General features: G+C 41.9%; 1 protein-coding gene across 3 annotated transcripts in view; it reads left to right on the forward strand.

Moving 5' to 3' along the window:
- The window catches only part of lrp4 (low density lipoprotein receptor-related protein 4), a 118166-nt gene that overhangs the window by 84442 nt on the left and 11720 nt on the right, over positions 1-22004 (forward strand). For all 3 annotated transcript variants that reach the window (XM_085350005.1, XM_085350012.1, XM_085350017.1), the window contains exons 4-21: positions 622-735; positions 844-960; positions 1349-1477; positions 6146-6265; positions 6431-6556; positions 7261-7386; positions 8035-8169; positions 9165-9290; positions 9772-10002; positions 11866-12022; positions 12607-12824; positions 17111-17287; positions 18503-18628; positions 19278-19486; positions 19808-19889; positions 20009-20114; positions 20198-20399; positions 20600-20789. In XM_085350005.1, the coding sequence (XP_085206131.1) occupies positions 622-735; positions 844-960; positions 1349-1477; positions 6146-6265; positions 6431-6556; positions 7261-7386; positions 8035-8169; positions 9165-9290; positions 9772-10002; positions 11866-12022; positions 12607-12824; positions 17111-17287; positions 18503-18628; positions 19278-19486; positions 19808-19889; positions 20009-20114; positions 20198-20399; positions 20600-20789 (2691 nt within the window). The remainder of the gene's footprint in view (positions 1-621; positions 736-843; positions 961-1348; positions 1478-6145; positions 6266-6430; positions 6557-7260; positions 7387-8034; positions 8170-9164; positions 9291-9771; positions 10003-11865; positions 12023-12606; positions 12825-17110; positions 17288-18502; positions 18629-19277; positions 19487-19807; positions 19890-20008; positions 20115-20197; positions 20400-20599; positions 20790-22004) is intronic.

The following is a 22004-nucleotide window of genomic DNA, read 5'->3' on the forward strand; positions in this document are numbered from 1 at the left end:
TTTTTAGACAAAAAAAAAAAGTTCTTCAGTTGCAGCTTCACAGCCTCTCTGAATGTTTCCTAACAAATAAGAAAGTAGCCTTTTTGTTAGCTTGGTATTTTTAGGTTGAAATGCAACGATCATTTTAAGGCTTTTATGCAGTTTGAGTAATAAATCAAACATTTGACTTTTTTCTTCCATGAAAGCTCGTCTCTATTAACATCCACTTTAACCATCATGTATTCAGCTAGAGCCAATTTTGGTTTTTTTTTATTTTTAAGGTTTTATTTTGTGCCTTTTGTGAGGTGTTGAAAATGTGCTTTGTAAAAGGAAATTTATTATAGCTGTAACACAGACCACTTTACACAACCTTATCGCTTACTGTGTTGCAATGCGTGTAAATTAGAGATTTTCATATTGAGCAACAAGACATTCAGCCTGAAAGCTTCACAGTCACAGACCTGCAGTGTTCTGAAAGATCCGCCTGTTTATGGAGGGCTTTTTTTTTTCTGCACAGCTTTTTGCTCTTAGTTTGACTCAAAGAATTAGAGTTGCCCAGATTTCAGGGTAGCTTTAGTGTCTTTTCATTGTGTCTGTGTTATATGGTGTTCTGAAGTCTGTCACTTTTTTCTGCCTGCATAGCTCCCAGGGAGTGTGAGGAGGACGAGTTTCACTGTCAAAACGGCTACTGTATTCGCAGCCTCTGGCACTGTGATGGCGACAACGACTGTGGGGACAACAGTGATGAACAGTGTGGTGGGTACACACACAAAGAGGCTCACCTAAGCCCGAGCATGCAAGGCCTTTATTCATTCCGACAGTATTTGTAATAGTATATGAGCCTGTGTGTTCTTTCCATGGCAGACATGCGTAAATGCTCAGACAAGGAGTTCCGCTGCACGGACGGGAGTTGCATTGCTGAGCACTGGTACTGTGATGGAGACACGGACTGTAAAGATGGATCAGATGAGGAAAATTGCCGTAAGTTACTGAGAGAGTATGCACAAGCTTTGTTTTGTAGACACATTGACAGGCCAGCTTATATTTGTAGGGCATCATCCACGATAACTCAAGTCAGATCAGAGTGATGGTACACTGCAGCATGTAAAGTCAAAATTGTGGCCTCAGAAAGGGGCAAATATGCTTACCAGTAAAGCTGTATGTAAACCAAGATCTCACAGTAACAAGTTTACCCCAGACCATGTAAATGTGTTCACTGTCTCAATGTAGAGCTGAGCTTCTGCTTCATTTCATGTATAGTTTCTGACAGACTCAGCAAAGTAGCATCAAAACTTCAAAGTGCCTCCGACAGCCAACTGCTGCACCATCTTTTCCAGCATCTGTTTAACATGTCTGCGTGTCTGTGCAGCTTCAGATGTGATGACAGCCACCTGCAGCGTGGAGGAGTTCCAGTGCGCATATGGCCGCTGTATCCTGGACATCTACCACTGTGACGGAGATGATGACTGCGGAGACTGGTCGGATGAATCGGACTGCTGTGAGTTCCCCGTCGCATAGCTAGAAACACACCTGCAGCATTGTAGACGTCAGGGTCTAGTCTCAAACCTCCAGGGGGGAAAAAAGTGTACTTCTTGGACACCAATCCAAGTTTTGGGCAGAAGTAAAGATTTGACAGGAAACGCACTCAGTGTTTAGCTAGGTGATCCAGACCAATCGTGCCTCTCCGGCTGGTGTAAAGAATTGCTGTCATCTGATTACACACACAGGCACAGATAAACATTTCTTAGGATCCCTGCCAGTGATCGTGGCTCTCACTAGACTGTGTTGTGCATGGTGGATGAAGGCAAAGCTCTTTCCGTTTTCTCTTCCCTCTCCTTCCTTTTATTCTCTGCCTTTCCTCTGAGTGCAACTCAGATTCATGTGTTACAGCTTCCTGCACTAGTTCAGCTGGAGTTTAAAAGTACATTAAAGGCTCATCTGAACAGGAAGTTTAACATCCATCATTTTTAGTGGTTACACCGACCGAGTCTGTTCCAAACTGGGCTCAGATACTGAACGCTGACAGTTAAAGCATGGTGCAGTATAGGGCTGCGCGATATGACCAAAATCTCATATCCCGATATAAGACATCTATCGTCCCGTGTTTTAACCGATGCATGAAACTATACATTTTAGACATAAGTTGTGAGTATTTATTACACGGCATGCTACGGGGAAAAGCCTGTTCTAACGTTTGAGTCTAAGATTTATTTTTTAGCATCTGGCGGCTCTTTTTTAATTCTCATCTGTAAATAATCTGCTCTTTCACGTGATTCAGTTTATTTTGAAAAATCTCAACAGGATCTTGAGCTTTATTGTGAAAGGTTTATGTAGAACATAAACAAGCGGACACGCGATGGTGTTACTGTCGTTGTTGCTAACCACAATGCATAAAAACAGGCGCTTGTCCGTCCGTAGTGTGGTTATATAAAATATAAGAGAAAGAGAGAACTTTAAGAAATTAATATAGCCACTACAGTGACCATCAAAACGATGAAAAAATATTGCCGTAAACAGTTTATTTTGCGACACCATGAAACAAATGATAGCGTAAAATGAAACGATAGATGTTTTTATATCGTCATCCGATATATATCGTTATAAAGTAAAGTAAAGTAAAGTTTATATCGAACAGCCCTAGTGCAGTAAAACATCTGTAAAAGAGATGCAGCATGTAACTGATGTTGCTTCAACTACTGGTTATTTTGATAATTTGACTTGAGTATTATTTGTTTTTGTCCATTAATACTAATAACAGAAAATGATGGCTGTCTAAGAATCAAATGATTTCCCATTTATAAGTGAGAATACATCTTGTGTAATTGCACTGAAGTTGTCCCAGAAGGTACTGAAACCACAAACAGCCATAAAGTTTCAGTCCATTTAACTCAAATTGGTCAAGGTGACGCCTTTCACACCGCCAGCAGCTACCACTGCTCTACCTGCACCTGTTGCTCAAAGCAACCAAATATATGGTGGCCCTGAGAGGTCACACGGGCCGCAACTTAGGAAAACACCAACAAATATAAAAAAAAAAAAAAAAGAGGGAAAAAAATCACAAAACAAAATTAAAGTGTTTGTGGGGAAACATGAATGTGACGGACCATCTGCAGAAGTGACAGAAACCAAAGCGCTGAGAAGCTTAAAAGAAGCGCAGGGTTATCAAATGTATGTTTTAATCACATGAGTCATATAGTACTGTAGATACACATTTTCTTTCAGCCATTTACTGTTAGCTTGTCACTTCCATGATGTTTTTGTGTCCCCAGAAACACTAAAGAGCTGTTAGGAAGTGGCATTTTTGCCATAGTTGAGGTTGATAAGGTGGGTATTTTACCATTGGATTTGATGCAAAGTGACTCTACAGAAGAAGAAAAAAATGTGAATTGTTGATTCACTGTCTGTAATCTTGAAAGCTGATTCTTTGATAATAGTGTTTATGTGTTGTAAGAAAGGCCCTCTGGTAGCTGCACGAAAATTGAGCTTCATTGTAAAACACTGAGTGCTGATTTCACATCCCGACGTTCTGTTGATGGCAGGTTGGGCTCAGGAACAGCTGTTGCTCGACAGCCTGTGTCATAACTGGAAAGCACTCTGTTAGATCTGTGCTGTCACTGTATCTCTCTCTCTTTCTCGATCACACGCACCCACACACACACACGCTCACACACACACACACACGCAGAGGGAAGCCACAGTCCTGACATAGACTATCATGTTTCGTTCGCCTCGCTCCAGAGACGCTGCCTGCTGCTGACTAATCTCTCGGCTTCTCCCCTCCCTGTTCCCTTGTCTCCGATTTCTCACGTTCATTTGCTCATCATCTTTTAACTGCCCACCACATCCAGCTCTTTCACAGACACATGCGCTCGAGCCCAGTGGTTTCCCCCCACTTTGATGTGTTTATCTGCAGCGCAATAAGCACGGCTTCAAAGTTTTGCAACATCGTTTGATCATCTGTAAGGTCAAATTATTCAACTGAGCAGCTCTCTGTTTTTTCCTCTCATCTCCTCCCACATCCAGGTTTTTTAATTGCTGCCTCACTTTTGAAGTGTCGAACTTTTTTCGAAAGTTGAGCTGGCATCAAAGCGTATTTGAAAGGGGGGGGGAAAGCACAAAAGGGGCAGCAGAAAGACCTTAAGAAATACTTTAGATAACTGTGTGTAGGAAATACAGAGGCACATAACAGATCTAAATGAACAAAGTGTTGTTCAAGGTTTGTTTCAGGTCCTCGCTGATGATTGCGTGTCCCCTGTGGCTGTCCTTCACTCTCACACTGCCTGTTATTCTTCCTGTTTTATTTATTTATTTCTGACTCAGAATGGTTCAGGGCGAGAGCGTTCTTTTTTTCTTTTTAGTAATTTAAGTCCTAGTAAATTCTGTTTTATGCTGTAGTTTGTACACAAACACACACACACACACTTAGACAGAGAAGGCATTTCTGAGAGGCATAAGACAGCCCATCCTCAGACAGCATTCCTTGGCACGGACTCTCCAGACACATGAAGGGCGCTTTGTTAGAGAAGTCGACACTCTCTCTCACTCCCTCTCTCCCCCTTATGTGAATACACACACACACACCCAAAAGAGATCACACTTGCAAGCCTCGTTACCACTGATGCCGCTTTGGGCTGCGTGGCTGAGCAGATGAAAGAGCTCAGTTGCTGTTTTTGTGTGCATGTGTGCGAGGGAGAGAATAAGAGATAGACAAGAAAAGGGGGGATGAATCATTTGGGTGTGTGCGCGGGTGTCGGTGTGTTAGTTGGTGTCCCACGCTAATTCCCTTGGCCAATAAGTCTCTCTCTCTCAGCTTCTCTCTTGTGGGAAAGCCACCTGCTGTTTTGATCGTTTCTTGCCCAGCTGACAGGCCTGCACAGCGTTGCTAGAAACTGTCTTGACTCACATGCCTGCTGTAGCTTCGATGGGAGCCGACTCGTCCTGTCATGAGGAAACGCGTCGAAGAAATACACACACGCTCACACACGGATGAAGGGTTTAAGATGCTTATGTCTGATTCAGCTTTAATCTTCTCATCCACCTCCGTCGTCATCTGCTGCCAGTTTGAGCTTCACTTTGATCTGATCACATGTAGCGATGATGGTGGGTGATTTAAAGGTGGGACATTTATGATCTCCGCTTAGAGATGATCATGCAGCAGCTTAAGTAAGCAGATCTAATTACTATATGTGGGAAAAGTAATATATGTTTAGGTATGTGGAATGCGCTCAGAGAAGATAGAGTAAAAATGTTTATTCTGTGATCTTGTGACAAAACTTTCACTCTTCAAAGGTGCATAAGTGGGATCAGACATGGTGCAAACTTGTAGATGACTTACTTTTCCAAAATAAACAAAAGGGTACCAAAAGAGACCTGATCTGAATAGACTAAAAGGTAATGGGATCGAAATTTGGTCAACCTGAACACACCACAATGCTTGTTAGTATGTGTCATTATCTGTCGATGAACCTGTGATTGCTGATATATTTGCAGAGTTGTGGTTGCAGAACGACCTCTCGGAAGTATGGAGAAACAATAAGAGGGCTACTTTAGCCAGAGAAGGTGCTCTGACAGTGAACTAGTGCTTTGTTATGCAGTACTTGACAGCATTTGTACCATGTCAGTTCTGCGTGGCACTGCATTTGTGGCAGAACAAATTTCCATCAGTGTCTTTGTATGACTGTAGCTGAATACAGCAGGAATGAAGAAAAGCACCACCTTGAGGCGCTACTGAGCATTTGTGGCGTGCAAGTAAAGTACAAATACGCAAAAAAAGAACTCCGCTGACAGCTAAGGTGACCTATCCGCTGTCGCTAGTCTCACTTTGTGTCGTCACTATGCAGGATTTTTAGAACTTTATCCCACATGTTGAGACAGCATCTTACATGTTTCTTGGCCCTCATCAAATTAAAACATGCAAGTCTCACACAAAAGGCATGACTCAAAAAGGTGATTATTTAATAAGAAATTAAACAGCTGGACTTACCAGTGGTTATAATACAGGGATGTTCAAAGACTGTCATACCATTAAAAACGAGCCTCCTTTTCATGCTTGCTATAGCAAGGAAGTGGACCTGTAACCTGCACAGTTTGTGTATATTTTTATATATTTTTTAGATTTATATATAACTCCAGGCTAAATCAGTTATATATATGTGTGTTTATTTAGCTTCACATCAGCCATGCAGATCAGTGGAATTCATGTGCAGCAGCGGGATGTGCATCAATGCTGCATGGAGGTGCGATGGCGAGCACGACTGTGACGACCGTTCAGATGAGAAGAACTGCAGTGAGTAGCCGGTGTCCAGAATTAATGAACAAATCAGTTAAAAATTAATCATTTCTTCTTTTTCCGTCATTATTTCAAAAAAGCATTCACCCATAATGACTGAAGTCCTAATGACTGATCTAAAACTATAAGAGTAATATGTATGTTTATGTGCGTCTCCTGCAGCCACGTCCATGTGCACGGCCGACCAGTTCCGCTGTGGAACTGGACGCTGTGTCCGGTTGTCATGGAGATGCGATGGCGAGGACGACTGCTCGGATCGCAGCGATGAAGAGGGCTGTGAGAAAACTGGTAAGGCTCTGGTTGTTATCTTGTTTTCAGCCGCTAAAAATAGTACAAGCTTCAACAGTAACCATGACAACAGCTCTGAACAGCCCTCTGCTGAGAAACTTCTCTGTTGGGAAACACAGTTGCATTTTAAAAAAAGGAAAAAAGTTCAGATTTTTTTTTTTTCTTTTTTGGTCTGTTCCTTCACTGTGCTGTGGAAAGACGAACCGCAGAGACAGGCCTGTGTATTGTGATTAAAATAACAGTGAACAGGCAGCGAGGGGGAAAAAGCTAGATGGAAACTTTTTATTCTGTTTTTGGATACTATCCACCAATAAAAGGAAGCATGGCGATAAAGAAGTTCAGCTTTGCAGGAAACCTGTGAATATCTGAAATGTTTCTTTTATTGCTCATCACACCATTTTATTCATATTTAATGATCTATTCAAATCCATTGTGTCATTTTTAAACCTGCTTATGTGCATCATAGTCCATGCACAGTCACCTGTTGTTCATGCTTGCATGTTACATAGGGTACACACGCACACACAACATTAAATACGTACATACATGGGACTTAAACCACAACAGGGAATTAAAGACATGGCAGGCAACTGACTGTCACAACCATAGCACATACTATTTAGATATTTAAGGGAGAACTACTTGGATAAATATGGCGTAGAAAAGTGTTTCACTTATCAGATCTGTGTTGTATCTCCTCACAGACAGTCCTCCATGTGCCCCTGATCAGTTCCAGTGTGGGAATGGCCGTTGTATAGGCCTGCGGAAGGTTTGCAATGAGGTCAATGATTGTGGTGACGGGACTGATGAACACCCACACCATGACTGCCGTAAGTGTAAGAATGGTGACATCGGCATCTGGACACCAATATGACGATTACATAATAGTTTAAAGAGTTTAAAGGCAGATAGCAATGACGACATTTGGTATCCAGTGCATCAGTCGATAGTTTTTTTTTCTTTAGACACAAGAATGATAAACAGATTTACCTAACATTTGTTATGTGAAGTTATATATGAGTCCTTACTAAGATAATATTAAATTGTAGAAATGATCTTATTTTATTGTTACAATAAATTATGGAACACTGGTAACATGTTTGAAGGATGTTTCTGTGTCTTCTCTTTACTTTTTACATTTATTGGTCTGCCATTATAAATACAAATACCGATTTCATCAAGGTAAAATGTAGTCCTAATGCTGACTCGGTGAGATGACGCTGTCAACAGAAACCATTGGAACAGCTGAGGGTGTATAATAAATGCTCACATAAATTTTAACAGCAGTTTATACTGTATATGTTGACCTGGGCCAGCCTGATTGCCATCGCCATCCACGGGCCTAGCTGCTTGTGTGTCTAAAATATTTTAAGGCCCAACAGTAGATGAGTCAGACACTTTTTATAGTGTGCGGCTGTATTTATACTGAGCTAGGATGCTGTGTTTATGTTCCTGTAATGTTTCTGTGTTGTGCGCAGGGCCACGCTCCAACGAGGGCAACTGTAACCAGAATAACGGAGGCTGCTCCCAGAAGTGTCAGATGGTGAGAGGACTGGTCCAGTGCACCTGTCACACTGGATACCGACTGATGGACGATGGCAAAACCTGCCAGGGTAACACTGGCTTGCTTGCTTGCACGTGTGTGTGTGTTGGAGAGAGAGACAGCAGAGTGAAAGTGAGTGAGCAGGTTGTAGCAAGTGTTAATATTCATGACCTCTGCAGAGTTTGACAATTGGCCAGTTGCTACTTTGTGTTAAACATCTGATAGCTTCACTGACTTCCTACATGTGACAGTGCTTTAAGAATTGTTCTCAGTTTGCTACAACTCTACTCCCTCACTCCACTCATTCAACGTGCACTTCTTTTATAGCCTGAAGATGGTCTTTTGGAAATTGGTAATATAATTTACACATTAGGAACTAAACCAGTCATATAATTTGGTTAAGCTAAGCCTTTTCTTTTGCCAAGCATAGATGATTAAATTGTACAGAGAGACTCCAAGCTATCAACTGAATTAGAGGTGTCTGGGGAAAACGAATCAACAAATAAGCAACCAACCCAAAACTGAAAGTAGAATACAGATCCTGACTGAGTGAATTAAGCAAACCTATAAAAACTACAACTTTGCTCTACTTGTCCTGCCTTTAACTTCCTAAATACGGCCAGGGATTGAAGTTCATTAGTCCAGTCAGTCAGTTTTGCAATTTGTTAGCAGGGTTGTTTTCCAAAAGTATGAAGAAATTTCGCTGGAATTTCACAAGAATTTTCTCTTTGGGCTGGAAAGTTATTGATGACTGTTTGGTCTTCTTCTAATCTTGGATTTCTGCCACTAGCTAAACATTTTATTTGCCAGAACTTCCAAATCATGAAGATACATTCAAATCTACTCGATGTATTTTTTCCAGCTTCCAACAGTTAGTGTGCATGCATGTTGTGAAACTGATTTAGATAAAGGCTTGAAAACTAAAATGATGTACATATGCTCCAAAAGCATCAATGAATTTTCCCTTTCTGCACAATGTGTGACATTGTTAATACTGTGGGAGATAAGACACCAACATCTATATGTCCCTCCCCTCCCTTCTTCTGTCTCTGTGGTCTGTTCCAGATGTGGATGAGTGTGCTGAAGAAGGCTACTGCAGTCAGGGCTGTACCAACACAGAGGGGGGCTTCCAGTGCTGGTGTGTTCAGGGCTACGAGCTCCGACCTGACAAGCGCAGCTGCAAAGCTCTGGGTACGAATGACTGGACTGTGTTTCATCCCTGACATGTGACCGCAGAGAGCTGTCGTGGTTTGACTTCTAATAAAAGTACAGTTGCATAGTGTTTGTACGTGTTTCAGCAGTAACTATATCCGCTGCTCTGTTGCCGGGTCTTGGACTTGCATTGAGGTCACCTCATTCGGAGGGTCTGGACTCAATTTAGATATGCTGCATAGGTAGAGGGCAGACCTGGTGCAGCAGCACATCAATCTGCTGCGGTCCAGAGTTAAATGCAGGTCAGACATGTCTGTCACACAGCTGCTGCAACCCAGACCTTTATATCCAGTCAGATTAATGCTTTGTCTCATTTAAAGTGACCTTTTGTCCTAACTGAATTTTCTTTATCTCTCTTGTGTGTAGTTACTTGCCAATTTTAACCTGCTAACCTTTGCTTCTCCTTTTCACTTTAACACACGTCAACTCCATTCACGTCCCTCTTTCTTCCTCCCTTTAGGTCCCGAGCCAGTGCTGCTGTTTGCCAACCGCATCGATATCCGTCAGGTTTTGCCACATCGCTCCGAGTACACCTTGCTGCTCAACAACCTGGAAAACGCCATCGCTCTGGACTTCCATCATAGTCTTGAACTAGTCTTCTGGTCAGATGTGACTCTGGACCGCATCATGAAAGCTAACCTCAACGGCTCCAATGTGGAGGAGGTCGTCTCCACCGGTCTGGAGAGCCCAGGTGGGTACAACAGCTAATGGGATGCAGGTTCAGATGTAGGACAACAGACTCATTTATCATGTTTCCAATTTATTGGACTCTGCTGCTTTCTGTCCAACTATACTCTGCCCCACTCTACTTCATTCATCACCTTATTCATAAATGAGTTAAGCAACATAACATCAATACTGGTGAAACTTGAAAGTCTTTGGTGCTTTGTTCTTGTCTTTTTAATTTATAGTTTCTCTCTGGTTCCTTTATTTCTAACCCTGACCCTCCTTTTCTATTTCAATCTGTGTTTTTTGTATACATATTTGTGTTCGTTACATTTTGTCTTATTCTGTCATATTTAATCTCTTTCACCACTAAATTTTCTAAAAAAACATTATTTGCTTTCTTTAAAGTTAAAAGGATCATCATCTAGCACACGTGTTGTGCATGTAGCTAGAGTCATATTAGATTTAGCTTAGCCTACCATAATCGCTTAAAACAGAGAAAAGGCTAGCCTGACAGGCTTACAACTCACCAGCTAACACACTGTATCTTATGTATTTAACTTGTCCTAGTAGTATCAGTTATGCAGTTTTTATTTCATAATCATGATTTATTCTTTCTACTGATACAGTAGTATCGTGATTCTCGCTGTACCAGAGGTTAGCTGTGATTACAGTCAGGCTACAAAGGCAAATCTGCTGCTACATCCTTTCTTGATTTTGTTTTGATTTTTTTGCTACATCATGACATTGATTTAGCTGGTTTTAAAGCTGCACTAGTGACACCACAATGTCTTGCTAGCTAAAGCGTTTGAACCTGAGAGGCAGATGATGTCTGAACAGGTTGTATGAGTCGGTTTTAGAGAAAGAAAAAAAAAAAACATGGAAAGGAGTAATTTGCCTAATAGTTTTGTTTAATTGGCTTAAAAAGTCCCCATCTATATTAGTTTTTAATTGTTATGAATTCAGTTTATTTACACAGCAATTCAATTAAATTCAGTTTTATTTATACTGCGCCAAATCACAGCAACACTTGCCTCAAGGTGCTCAAGGTGTAAGGTAGTAATACATAAAGAGAAAAAAACAACAATCATATGACCCCCTATGAGTAAGCACTTTGGTAACATTGGGAAGGAAAAAATCCCTTTTAACAGGAAGAAACCTCCGGCCGTCCATCTGCCGTGACTGGTATGATATGCAAATTGGCTCAAGAGTTGGCAGTTTGTCTTGTAATTGGAAGTTTGCCGGTTCGAGTCCCGGCTCGGACAGTCTCGGTCGTTATGTCCTTGGGCAAGACCCTTCAACTACCGCCTGCTGGTGATGGCCAGAGGGGCCGATGGCGCGATATGGCAGCCTCGCTTCTGTCTGTCTGCCCCAGGGCAGCTGTGGCTACAACTGTAGCTGCCTCCACCAGTGTGTGAATGTGAGAGTGAATGAATAGTGGAATTGTAAAGCGCTTTGAGGGTCTCAAAAAGCGCTATATAAATGCAATCCATTATTATTATTGTTATTATTATTTTTCACACCATTTGGCTTCAGTCCAACAGAGGTCCTTCAACCCACTCATCAAGAAATAGTTCTGCACCTTGATCCCAGTAAATCCACAACTTTGACTTTGTTCACTGGATTTTTTTTTTTTTTTGAGATTTATAAAAAGAGACATTATAATAGGTGATGAAGGTTTATTAGATTAACTATTAGCAAGATGATAGATGTTCTACCAGCAGAACACTTTCAAAAATAAGAACTAACAGCTACACAAATAATTATCAGACAAAGCAAATTGAAAAAGCTAAAGAGTATGCATTGCTTGTGTCTACTTGTAACATTAGTAACAAAATATTGGTTCATACTTAAACCAAACTCAGAATGTTCTTCTCTCCTTTTAAAGGTGGACTGGCCATAGACTGGATCCATGACAAGTTATACTGGACAGACTCTGGGACGTCCCGTATTGAGGTGGCAAACCTGGATGGGACACACCGCAAAGTACTGATCTGGCAGAACATGGAGAAGCCCAGAGCCATTGCACTGCACCCCATAGAGGGGTACGAGTCCAAACACACGCACGCACATGCAGTCTATAATTCACCACAGATGTACACACACTCATATATACATATCCCCTCTGGATGTGTCCCAGTTGTAGTGTAGCAGCAGAGCAGGGATTAACGTTTGGCGGCACAGCCATACCCACAGGCAAGCATCTGTGTGGAACAAGTCTTTCATGAAAGGGGCAGCAGCTAAGTGTGTTTTCTTCCTAGCTTTCATGAGCTGCAGTGGCAAGAGAGAGTTTTGGATGAACCCCCAGAGAAATATAAAGCTAGAAAACTCATTCAGCTTATTAGGTTGCTCATTTGCATGGGATAATTGAAAATTATATTTTAAAAAAGAGTGTATCCTCCCTCTGAGCCCGGACAGAACAGATGAATGCTGATGGGGAGGACATGAATGATGAGGACAGAGGAGACTTTTCTTGTTAAATCAGGCATCTGTTGTGTCTAGAATCCTGACAGCCGTCTGCTTGCCTCTTGTCTTTAATGGACACCATGACTATCAGCTAATTTACACCCATCTAGTCTGCCGCTGTGAACAAACAAACTGAGCGTGATTGCCCCATTTTTCTTTTCAGTAAGATCTACTGGACCGACTGGGGTAACACACCTCGCATCGAGTACTCCAACATGGACGGCTCAAACCGCCGTGTCATAGCAGACACACACCTGTTCTGGCCCAACGGCCTCACCATAGACTACGCTGGCCGCCGCATGTACTGGGTGGATGCCAAGCACCATGTCATTGAGAGAGCTGACCTGGACGGACGCAACCGCAAGGCCGTCATCAGCCAAGGTACACTCCTAGTCTTGACTGTTACACACGTTTGCTGGAGCTAGCTTAGTTGCCTAAAGAGTGGGGCTGCAAAGTCAAAAGCTTTACCCAAAAATGATGGGCCTCTTGAGCAGCCTTGCTTTCAGCTCCTTACCTGTTTATTCCTGCTGTGGCTGGTTCTTCTTCCTCTGTAAGTGACCAGGTTTAAGGATGGCAACGTTTTACATTTAAGCACTTTCGAGTGACTAATTTCAGCAGTTAAGACAACATAACTGCCAAGTGTAAGTACATGTGAAGTGAAAAACACACAAATTATGTTTGGACCAGAAGCTCAACAGTAGATTCAAGCTTCAACAGATTCAAAAAGTTTTCATTTTTGCCACCAGAGTGAATAGGATCGATAATGCACAAGTCTTTAAAGGAGTTCTTCAAACTGGAATGACTCACATACTGCTCATAATTCATATGACCTCACAAGCTGCTGAAGGATTCTTTTTTCTTCTTTTTTATTAAAAGCTCTGAGAGAGGCTGGAGAAACAGAAGAGATGCTGTATGTGGTGCGCAGAGGTCTGGCTGGAATTCAGGCTCTCATTCTCAATTTTCATTAATTATCACACTCACGCTAAGAAACACACATGCGGTAAACAAAGGGATGGATGTCGGATGTAGCACGCTGATGCCTCATTACTCCATTATGCCATGTGGCGTTAATCAAAAACATATTTCCATTAAAGAGCACATGTGGTTACCGCTGAAGTGTAGACACACACACACACACACACACAATCTATAAATGACGACGTAAAGCCAAATGTGTGGCTCTGTTTATGTTCTTGGTTCCAACTGAGAAGTGCATATGCACACTAAAAGTGGAGCTCTTGCAGTGTAAGCAGGCAGGGTTCTCTCTCTCTCTCTCTCTCTCTCTCTCTCTCACTCACTCACTCACTCACTCACTCACTCACTCACGCACACACACATGCACACACACACACCAGCTTATTAGATTTATGGGTGGGACTCTAAAGTCCGCAAGCATTTGGACAGTCACAGTTTTATAGGACATGAGATTCAAAATTTGCTGGTTTTTTTAATATAAAGGTTAGGCAATTTGCAGCGATTACACAACACAAGTTGAATCAGGATGAGTGCAGGTCTCAGCTGACAGTCACTTTCAATTTGGGGATTTTTTTTCTGCTGATGAACTAAAAAGTGTGGAATCAGTGATGATGAAGAGGGTTTAAGAGTTTGAAAAGAGAGAGAGAGAGTGGCAGGGGGACTGTTTGATGAGTGTGTGTGTATATGTGTGTATGTGCACACCATCAGCCCTTTGAGCTCTCCTTAATGATGTGTGCTCTCAGGATAAAAGGCTGTAATTGGCCCTGTCCTTCCTCCACAGCCTCTGTTTGCTCAGACAACACACAGGACAAAATAGGACATTTGTGTGTGTCTTTGAGTGTGTGCATGGTTACATTCTGAGCCACTACGTCAAGGAATGTTAACAAGCATTTATCTCTCTGAACCTATAGTTCTGTGTGTGTGTGTGTGTGTGTGTGTGTGTGTGTGTGTGTGTGTGTGTGTGTGTGTACACTATCTGGATTTCTGCCAGCTCCTCTGTAACTGGAATTGGAGCATAGGCGGTTGTCACGGTAATCACCACTATCCTGTCTGCACACCTGTACACCACGAGGTAGGGAACAGGAAGAGATAGGGTATTGCATACTTGTGTGCTGGTGGGGGAGTGTTTATATTTTTTGTCTGGACTCGACAAATGCACAATGCTGTATGGCAGAAGACTGGACATTTAATATACCCAATAGGGTATATGTAGGTAGACTTAAATTAAACTATGAAATAATGGCCCCTGTGGACAGCACTTTAGTTCACAGGTATGAATTAAATTTAATATCTATAGCGCTATATCACAACTACAGTAACTTCAGGGTGCTTTAAATTGTAAGGTAAAGACCCAACAGTAATGCAGAGAAAACCCCAACAGTTACCTATGAGCAAGCACTTAGGGACAATGGGAAGGAACGGTCAAGAAGAAAACTCGGGCAGAACCAGGCTCGGGAAGTCGAGCACTTCTGATATGAAGCTTTCTTTTCAGTGGAGGCACAGTATCCACAGTCATACACAGTTGTGATATAACACAACAAGATAATCGGCCTTCAGGTAGCTGCTCTACAGTGTTGACACATGGTATTGAAGACGATAACAGTGGAAGAATTGTATCATTAAATTTAGTTGCAGCACTTTCAGTAAGACATCTACTGTAAGGAAATGTATTTCCTACTGTTGTGTAATCCATCTGTGTTGATATGCATTAGTGCACATGGCAATATATGTTGCTGTCCAAGTGATGTCTTTTTAACCAATGGCCCTACTTGTTTCAGCAAGACAAACCAGATTCTGCTATAATATGGTTCAGCTTTACAGATAAAATGCATTAAAGTGGTATTCCTAATATCACTATAGCTTTTTTTGTTTGTTTGGAAAAACCTAACCCTGTAACTTCCCATCACACTATGGACCAGCGGTCTGTCCAGCCGGAGGCCTTGCTGTGTTGCTGGTGACCTATAACAGGAAGTGAGACATATTCAGGCAAGCTGTGAGAGGAATATGAGGTGCCACGTGTGTTAAAGAGGACATAGCTGTGAAGGCTTGGTGGGATGTTTGATGCCCTGTCCTCCTGCAGCTGTTCCTGCAGCTGTCCTGGGGAGAACAAAAAAGGAGCAGGAGCAGAGATGACAAGGAATGAGCTGATCATATCAAAACAATCATTGAGATGTTGGTGACTAAGAGGAGGGAACTGGGTGTACTATTGTCTCCCTCATGTTGAGATAAGATCAGAAAACACACGTTGAGCCACTATCATTTCACACACACACACCTGGACCTGTTTGAAAAGAAGAGACGAGGGCAAATGTAGAGGTGCTGTTTTATTTTATTTCATTTCTTTTGTTCAGTTTTCTTGAATAAACCTCATCGAACAGTCACACAAAACGCACCCAGATACTCTGATCCTTGTGGCTTATTATCGCTGTGATCTCGCTCCAGTTTTTGACGTTTACCACTTAACATTTCTGCTGTGCCGTACAACACTGTCATTAAACTAGCAACGCTGTTTTTAAAAGCTGTGCGCCAGCACACTCGCCACACCACTGCAGCTCTGTGTGGCAGCAGAAAGCACTTTTTCCATCCGTTCGGCGTGCCCATCCGACTGGGCTTTGCGGCTTCTGTGCTGGAGGAAGATTAAGGCTGGTGAAAGAAAAAGAACATTGATTTGGACAAGTGTGGAGGAGTCACCCTAGTGTGATGTTCCCACAGGAGACATATCTGCACAGGTTCCCCACAAATCAACTATTCGTGTAAGGAACAGAAATAGCCACAGAATTAAAGCCTTGGAGCAAATTTTTCCAACCTTAATAAAAGCAGTTAGCTTTCACGTGTAAACATTAATATCAAGGAGGACTGGAACAACAAATGACACGACTGATTATCCCATTTGCATTTTCTCTTTGTTCTTTTCTCTGCTTTGACGAACTTTGAAGAGGCTTTTCTCAAACAAAGAGATGAAGCCTCGTCAAACAGCTATGCTTGAACTTTGATTTTTAAATATTCAGCCGCAGATGTTCAAGGAAAATCTTCCATTTAAGCAGTGAATCTGAGTGGTTAGTTAGAAAAAAAGGCAAGCTTTTTGTCTTATTGCCAGAGTACTTCTGTTAATACAAAAACAATGTTAAAGATGTTAAAGAGCATTTAGACATCGAGCAGGCATCGATCTCTCCTTCAGAAATCTCACACATATCCTGTCCTGGTTCAATTTTCACTTTAAAATCTGTGAGTAAAGTTTTATTGTGGACACATGAGCAAAACTAGTCTGCATCAGTCTGATCCGGTTTAAGCGTGTTCTCTTACATTCAGTTTCCGGATGGAAAAGTCACATTATGTATGGAAAACCTACGAAGCGCCTCTGGTTTTGGACACTCTTGCCACAACTTAACCAACTACAGAGTGGTTTGAGGCAGTGTAATTGAAAGCAGTTCTAAAATGGGGATGATATGACATCAGCCAAGCCCACAGCTCTGATGTTTGGAGAGTTAGTGGAACAGGCCAAATGTAGCATGTGCGCTTTCCATTCTTTGTGTTAGGACTGAAACTTCATTGAATCATTACTTTGCTTATTATAAATGTGACAAACTCAGCTTCTGTGTTTGGGGGGGTTCTTTTTTCTCTCCTTTTTTTTGTTTGCATAAATGTCATTGTGGACTGTCGCCTTGCTAAACTCTGTTCTTGTCTCTCTTTAGGCCTTCCCCACCCATTTGCCATCACAGTGTTTGAGGACAGCCTCTACTGGACTGACTGGCACACCAAAAGCATCAACAGCGCTAACAAATTCACAGGAAAGAACCAAGAGATAATCCGCAACAAGCTGCACTTTCCCATGGACATCCACACACTGCACCCACAGAGGCAGCCTGCAGGTCAGTATCGGGCTGGGTCAACAGCTGGATACTCAGACTGATGTTTGTTACATATGTACAAAACTTGAAAATGATATTTTTGTTCTCAATAAGGTTTTTGTCTGGTTAAATAAAGGCCTTATCTAGGGATGGGTTGCAGATACACAAACTAAATAGACTATTTTTCACATTTTTCTCTCTGAATTATTAGTTTTTCAGCTGACAGCTGTTTGCAACTTTCTGCAAGGTCACAAAGCAGCAGCTTGAATCAGAACAACCAATAGCATCACAGTGAAACAGCAGAAAACATTGCATTGATCTTGTATTGATTATGTTGCATTTTACCTGTGTAGGTTTTTCTCAGTTGAGACTGTTACTGCAGTTTTGGGTTCATGGATCGGACAGTAACACACAGCAGCAACAGGAAGCTGTGCTAGCTCTTTTGTACATAGCTTCAGCTTGAGTTAAAAGCAAAAGGAAGGAGTCTAGTCTAATCTCATTATATTTGGATATGTTTACTTCCCATTATTTCAGATCTGCCAGTGACTGGCTGGGAGCAATGACTCTCTTTTTAAAGTATCCAAGTTTGCAGCTTGTAGCAGTAGATGATGTGCTAAATGGTGAGCAACAAAACATCAAACACAATATCAGCATTAGAGGAAGGAAGATGAGCTAGTTGAAGGCAGAAATGGGAGACTTATCTGAGGATATCATTGCAGGCAGAAATGAAAAATTTGCCTCACACAGTGGCGAACCCCACCATAGAATGATTTGTTGCACCAGTGTCAAGACCCTGCCGTGAACCGGCCAGTTGATGTGTGTTTTTCATCAGCATGATAGCAAAGACTTTGCTAACAAACCGTGTTGAACTTGACGTCCAGCCAAGAGAAAGTTTTTGTTAACGTGCTGATAAAATACTGCAGCAGCCCCGACACTAACATGAACTGTGAGCTGCCTCCGTGCTGGCAGGGGGAGGTCAGGCACTTTTAGACAAGATTTAGTCAAGTCATGTGAGTTCATGTCTGATCAGAACAAAAGAAAAGCCGACTCAGAACCTAAGTGAACAGAGCCCACACGCTGTGACCTTTTAATGAAAGAGGAGGCAGACATTTTTGGAAGTGTGACTATTTGTTTTGTTGCCCTGGGTTTGAGGAGAAAGTGGATTTGAGGGGTTTTTATTTTTTGAACCACTTTACATGTGATATACTGAGTTGTGTCTGCCTGTCTCTTCTCTAGGTGGCAGGAACCGCTGTGGCACCAACAATGGAGGCTGCAGCCACCTGTGTCTCCCCAGCAACAAGACGTACACCTGTGCTTGTCCCACCGGCTTCAAGAAGGTGGACAGTTACAGCTGTGCCACTGGTGAGTTCCTCCACTGTTTGTTGTGGAAAGTACAGAAATACTGCTAATATTATATTATTATAATTAATATTATATTAATATTATAGTAGTTTTTAGCGGCATCTATTCATACTAAAGTCATTTTTAATAGCCAATAATTTGGAATCTTAAATTAAAAACAAAAAAAAAAAGCTCTGTCTTCTGTTTTGACTAATGAACCGTGTGTTCACACTAATGAAGAGAAAATAATCCTGTAACACATGGTTAATCTGATCAGCCCCACGATTAAGGTGTAGGCTGTCAGAGGAATCAAAATTTCAGATGAAAAATGCCTGTGCAGACAATTATAAGACACCTACTGCATGTAAAGTGAGATCTCATTTAGGGAACATTTAAAGTGAGTTCAAGTGCATGTTATGGTTGAGCAGCTGAAGAAAATTTGAGCTAAAATGCAGCGTTTTCATTTTTTTCCCCACTGTAAAGTCATGCTGCTTGAAATTGAATAAAAAGTATTCTCATGACTCTGTTTAATTATGTTAATGCAGAGGGTGTGATTTGTGATATTAATCAGTGGTTACATGTCTTTGTGGTAGAGCTGTTTTACTGTGTTTAATGCTGACCCCACTGTTGAACCTAGAAGACTGACAGAAGACCTTTGGTCTTTAATCAGGTCTTGACAAGTTCCTGCTTTTTGCCCGAAGGACGGACATCCGACGAATCAGCTTCGACACAGAGGACATGTCCGATGATGTCATTCCTCTGGCTGACGTGCGCAATGCCGTGGCGCTGGACTGGGACTCCAAAGATGGCTACATCTACTGGACAGACGTCACCACCGACTCCATCAACAGAGCACTGTGGAACGGCACCAAGCAGGAGGTCAGTGATACCTGCAGGTTGACTGAACTCAGTACTGCAGTCTCGTCATTTCTCATCTGGCCCATACTTAAAAAAGGAGCAGAGGAGGACGGCAGCAGATTTAGGTTTATACATTACTGCCATCTACTGGGACTGAGGTGAAAGAGCAGCAGCTGGTCATCCTCTGTAGAATGTAGGAGCCTTCAGCACATTCATAACTCACTGCTGCAGGTTTACTACAGAATAACATAAAACAGACATGAAAATATTGCCATCAAAGCAGTAAACAGTAACTGTCAGCATGGATCTGAGCTGATCTTTTTCTTTTTCTTTTTAAAACAGGTGGTGGTGGAAACCAGTCTGGAAAGTCCAGCAGGTTTAGCAATTGACTGGGTGACCAACAAGCTCTACTGGACTGATGCTGGTAAAAAGTCTCATTTCATGTATTCTGACATAAAATATCATTTTATATCCATTTTCTTCATTGACCAGCTCAGCAGGGAGTGCTCCTCAATTTAACCTGCTCGTGTTTTTGGGTGTCAGGTACTGATCGTATCGAGGTTTCTAATGCCAATGGGAGCATGCGGACTGTCCTGATATGGGAGAACCTGGACCGACCGCGGGACATTGTAGTTGATCCGATCGGAGGGTAAGATGATGACATTTAAACAGAAACAGCTTGTGAACCTGGACAACACATGGAGTTCTAACTTGTTCCTTCTTTCTCCTCAGCTTCATGTACTGGACTGACTGGGGGGCCAACCCAAAGATCGAGCGTGCGGGAATGGACGCCTCCAACCGAATTGTCATCATTTCATCCAATCTGACGTGGCCCAATGGGCTCGCCATTGACTATGAGACCAAACGCCTGTACTGGGCCGATGCTGGCATGAAAACTATTGAATATGGCAACTTTGATGGTTCTGACAGACAGGTAAGGTGTTAGGTTTTTTCTGAGAAAACATTTGAAGTACGAAAATGTGTCAAGTCTTGTTTGTGTGTGTGTGTGTGTGTGTGTGTGTGTGTGTGTGTGTGTGTGTGTGTGTGTGTGTGTGTGTGTGTGTGTGTGATTATGCCTGTTCAGACATGTTCTAAAAGAGCTCATCAGACCTCTGCTGTTGTTTTTGCACACAGGTTTTGATTGGGACTCAGCTGCCTCACCCCTTTGGCTTAACTGTACATGAGGACAAGCTGTACTGGACAGACTGGCAATCCAAGAGCATTCAAAGCGCTGACAAGCTCACCGGGTTGGGGCGCCACACACTGGCTGAAAACCTAGAGAATCTAATGGACATCCATATGTTCCATCGACACCGTGAGACAGGTGTGTGTCTGTCCACTAAAGCATAGAGTTTTGTGTGTGTGAAGGAGAATTGGACTTGCAGCTTTAAACAGATATTTACAACCACAGTGTTGAATACTGTTAAACCTCTAGCTCAAGGGCGTAGATTTGGTTTTGGCATTGCTGGGGACGGATGATTCAACCACCAAACCCTGCCGTTTCTTTTTTTTTTTTTTTTTTTCCTTTTTGTCTTTGCTTCTTGATAAAAAAAAAGGGAGAAATATATTTGCCTACATATGCTATTCTACATGCTTTTAAGCCATTTAAAATTACAATTCATAGTTTTATATGTGAATTATATAATGTTAAATTACTATTAAACAAATGACTGACTAAAGTATTTTAGGCTTTAGTTTACTTCCACATTCCATATAAATCAGGTATCATACAAAAATAAAAATAGCTTCAAATACAGTCATGACAATAAAAGAATATGACTTTAAGGACAACATTACTTCAGTTATAGTACACCAACATCTCTAACACATTAGCACTAAGGGAACACTGAATGACCTGGTGGTTTTTGTCCATAAAGCTACTCGTCTAAGATTACCACAAAGTAACAGATCTCTCAGCAAAATTATGCAACATTTTAGCCACACTATTGCCCCGATCAAATCAGTGAGCTGGGATTTTTTATTCTAAACATGGACTACTGTTACAGCAACAGACATGGACTACTGGTGACCCACACAACAACTCAGTGTCCACTATGTGAAGGAGCCGAACACATGCCTTCTCCTCTCGTTAACTGAGATAAACTGCTGGCCTATTTGTTTTACATCTATACTGTCTAGTCTCTCCTGGTGGAAATGGCATACAGCAGCATTGTTTAATCTCATTTGAGTCATTGTTGACCTTAGCCATCTTTTTAATCTTCTGAGATCACTGAAGTATCTTTCATCCTAAGTACATGCGTTTTATCCTCAGACTAAAATTATTACTATGTGCTTGATGTGCGTCACCTTTGGCCCTGGCTCTTCCCCTCTGACTGCACTAGGACATATTGCTACCTGATAAAATAACACATTGATTCGTGCCATATAAAAAGTGAGACATGTCAATTCAGATTCTTTGTCAAATATACACTAATGAATCAATTAACATCAGCAGCCTAACAATTGTTATGATGATAAATACTAGTTAATCTATAGCACCAAATCATCAGTAAGTCACCTGTGACCTCGCCTCGTCACC

Source organism: Diplotaxodon limnothrissa, linkage group LG1 (assembly GCF_057381915.1).
Source record: "Diplotaxodon limnothrissa isolate DT_005_m linkage group LG1, D_limnothrissa_male_GT1.1, whole genome shotgun sequence".
NCBI lineage: Eukaryota > Metazoa > Chordata > Actinopteri > Cichliformes > Cichlidae > Diplotaxodon > Diplotaxodon limnothrissa.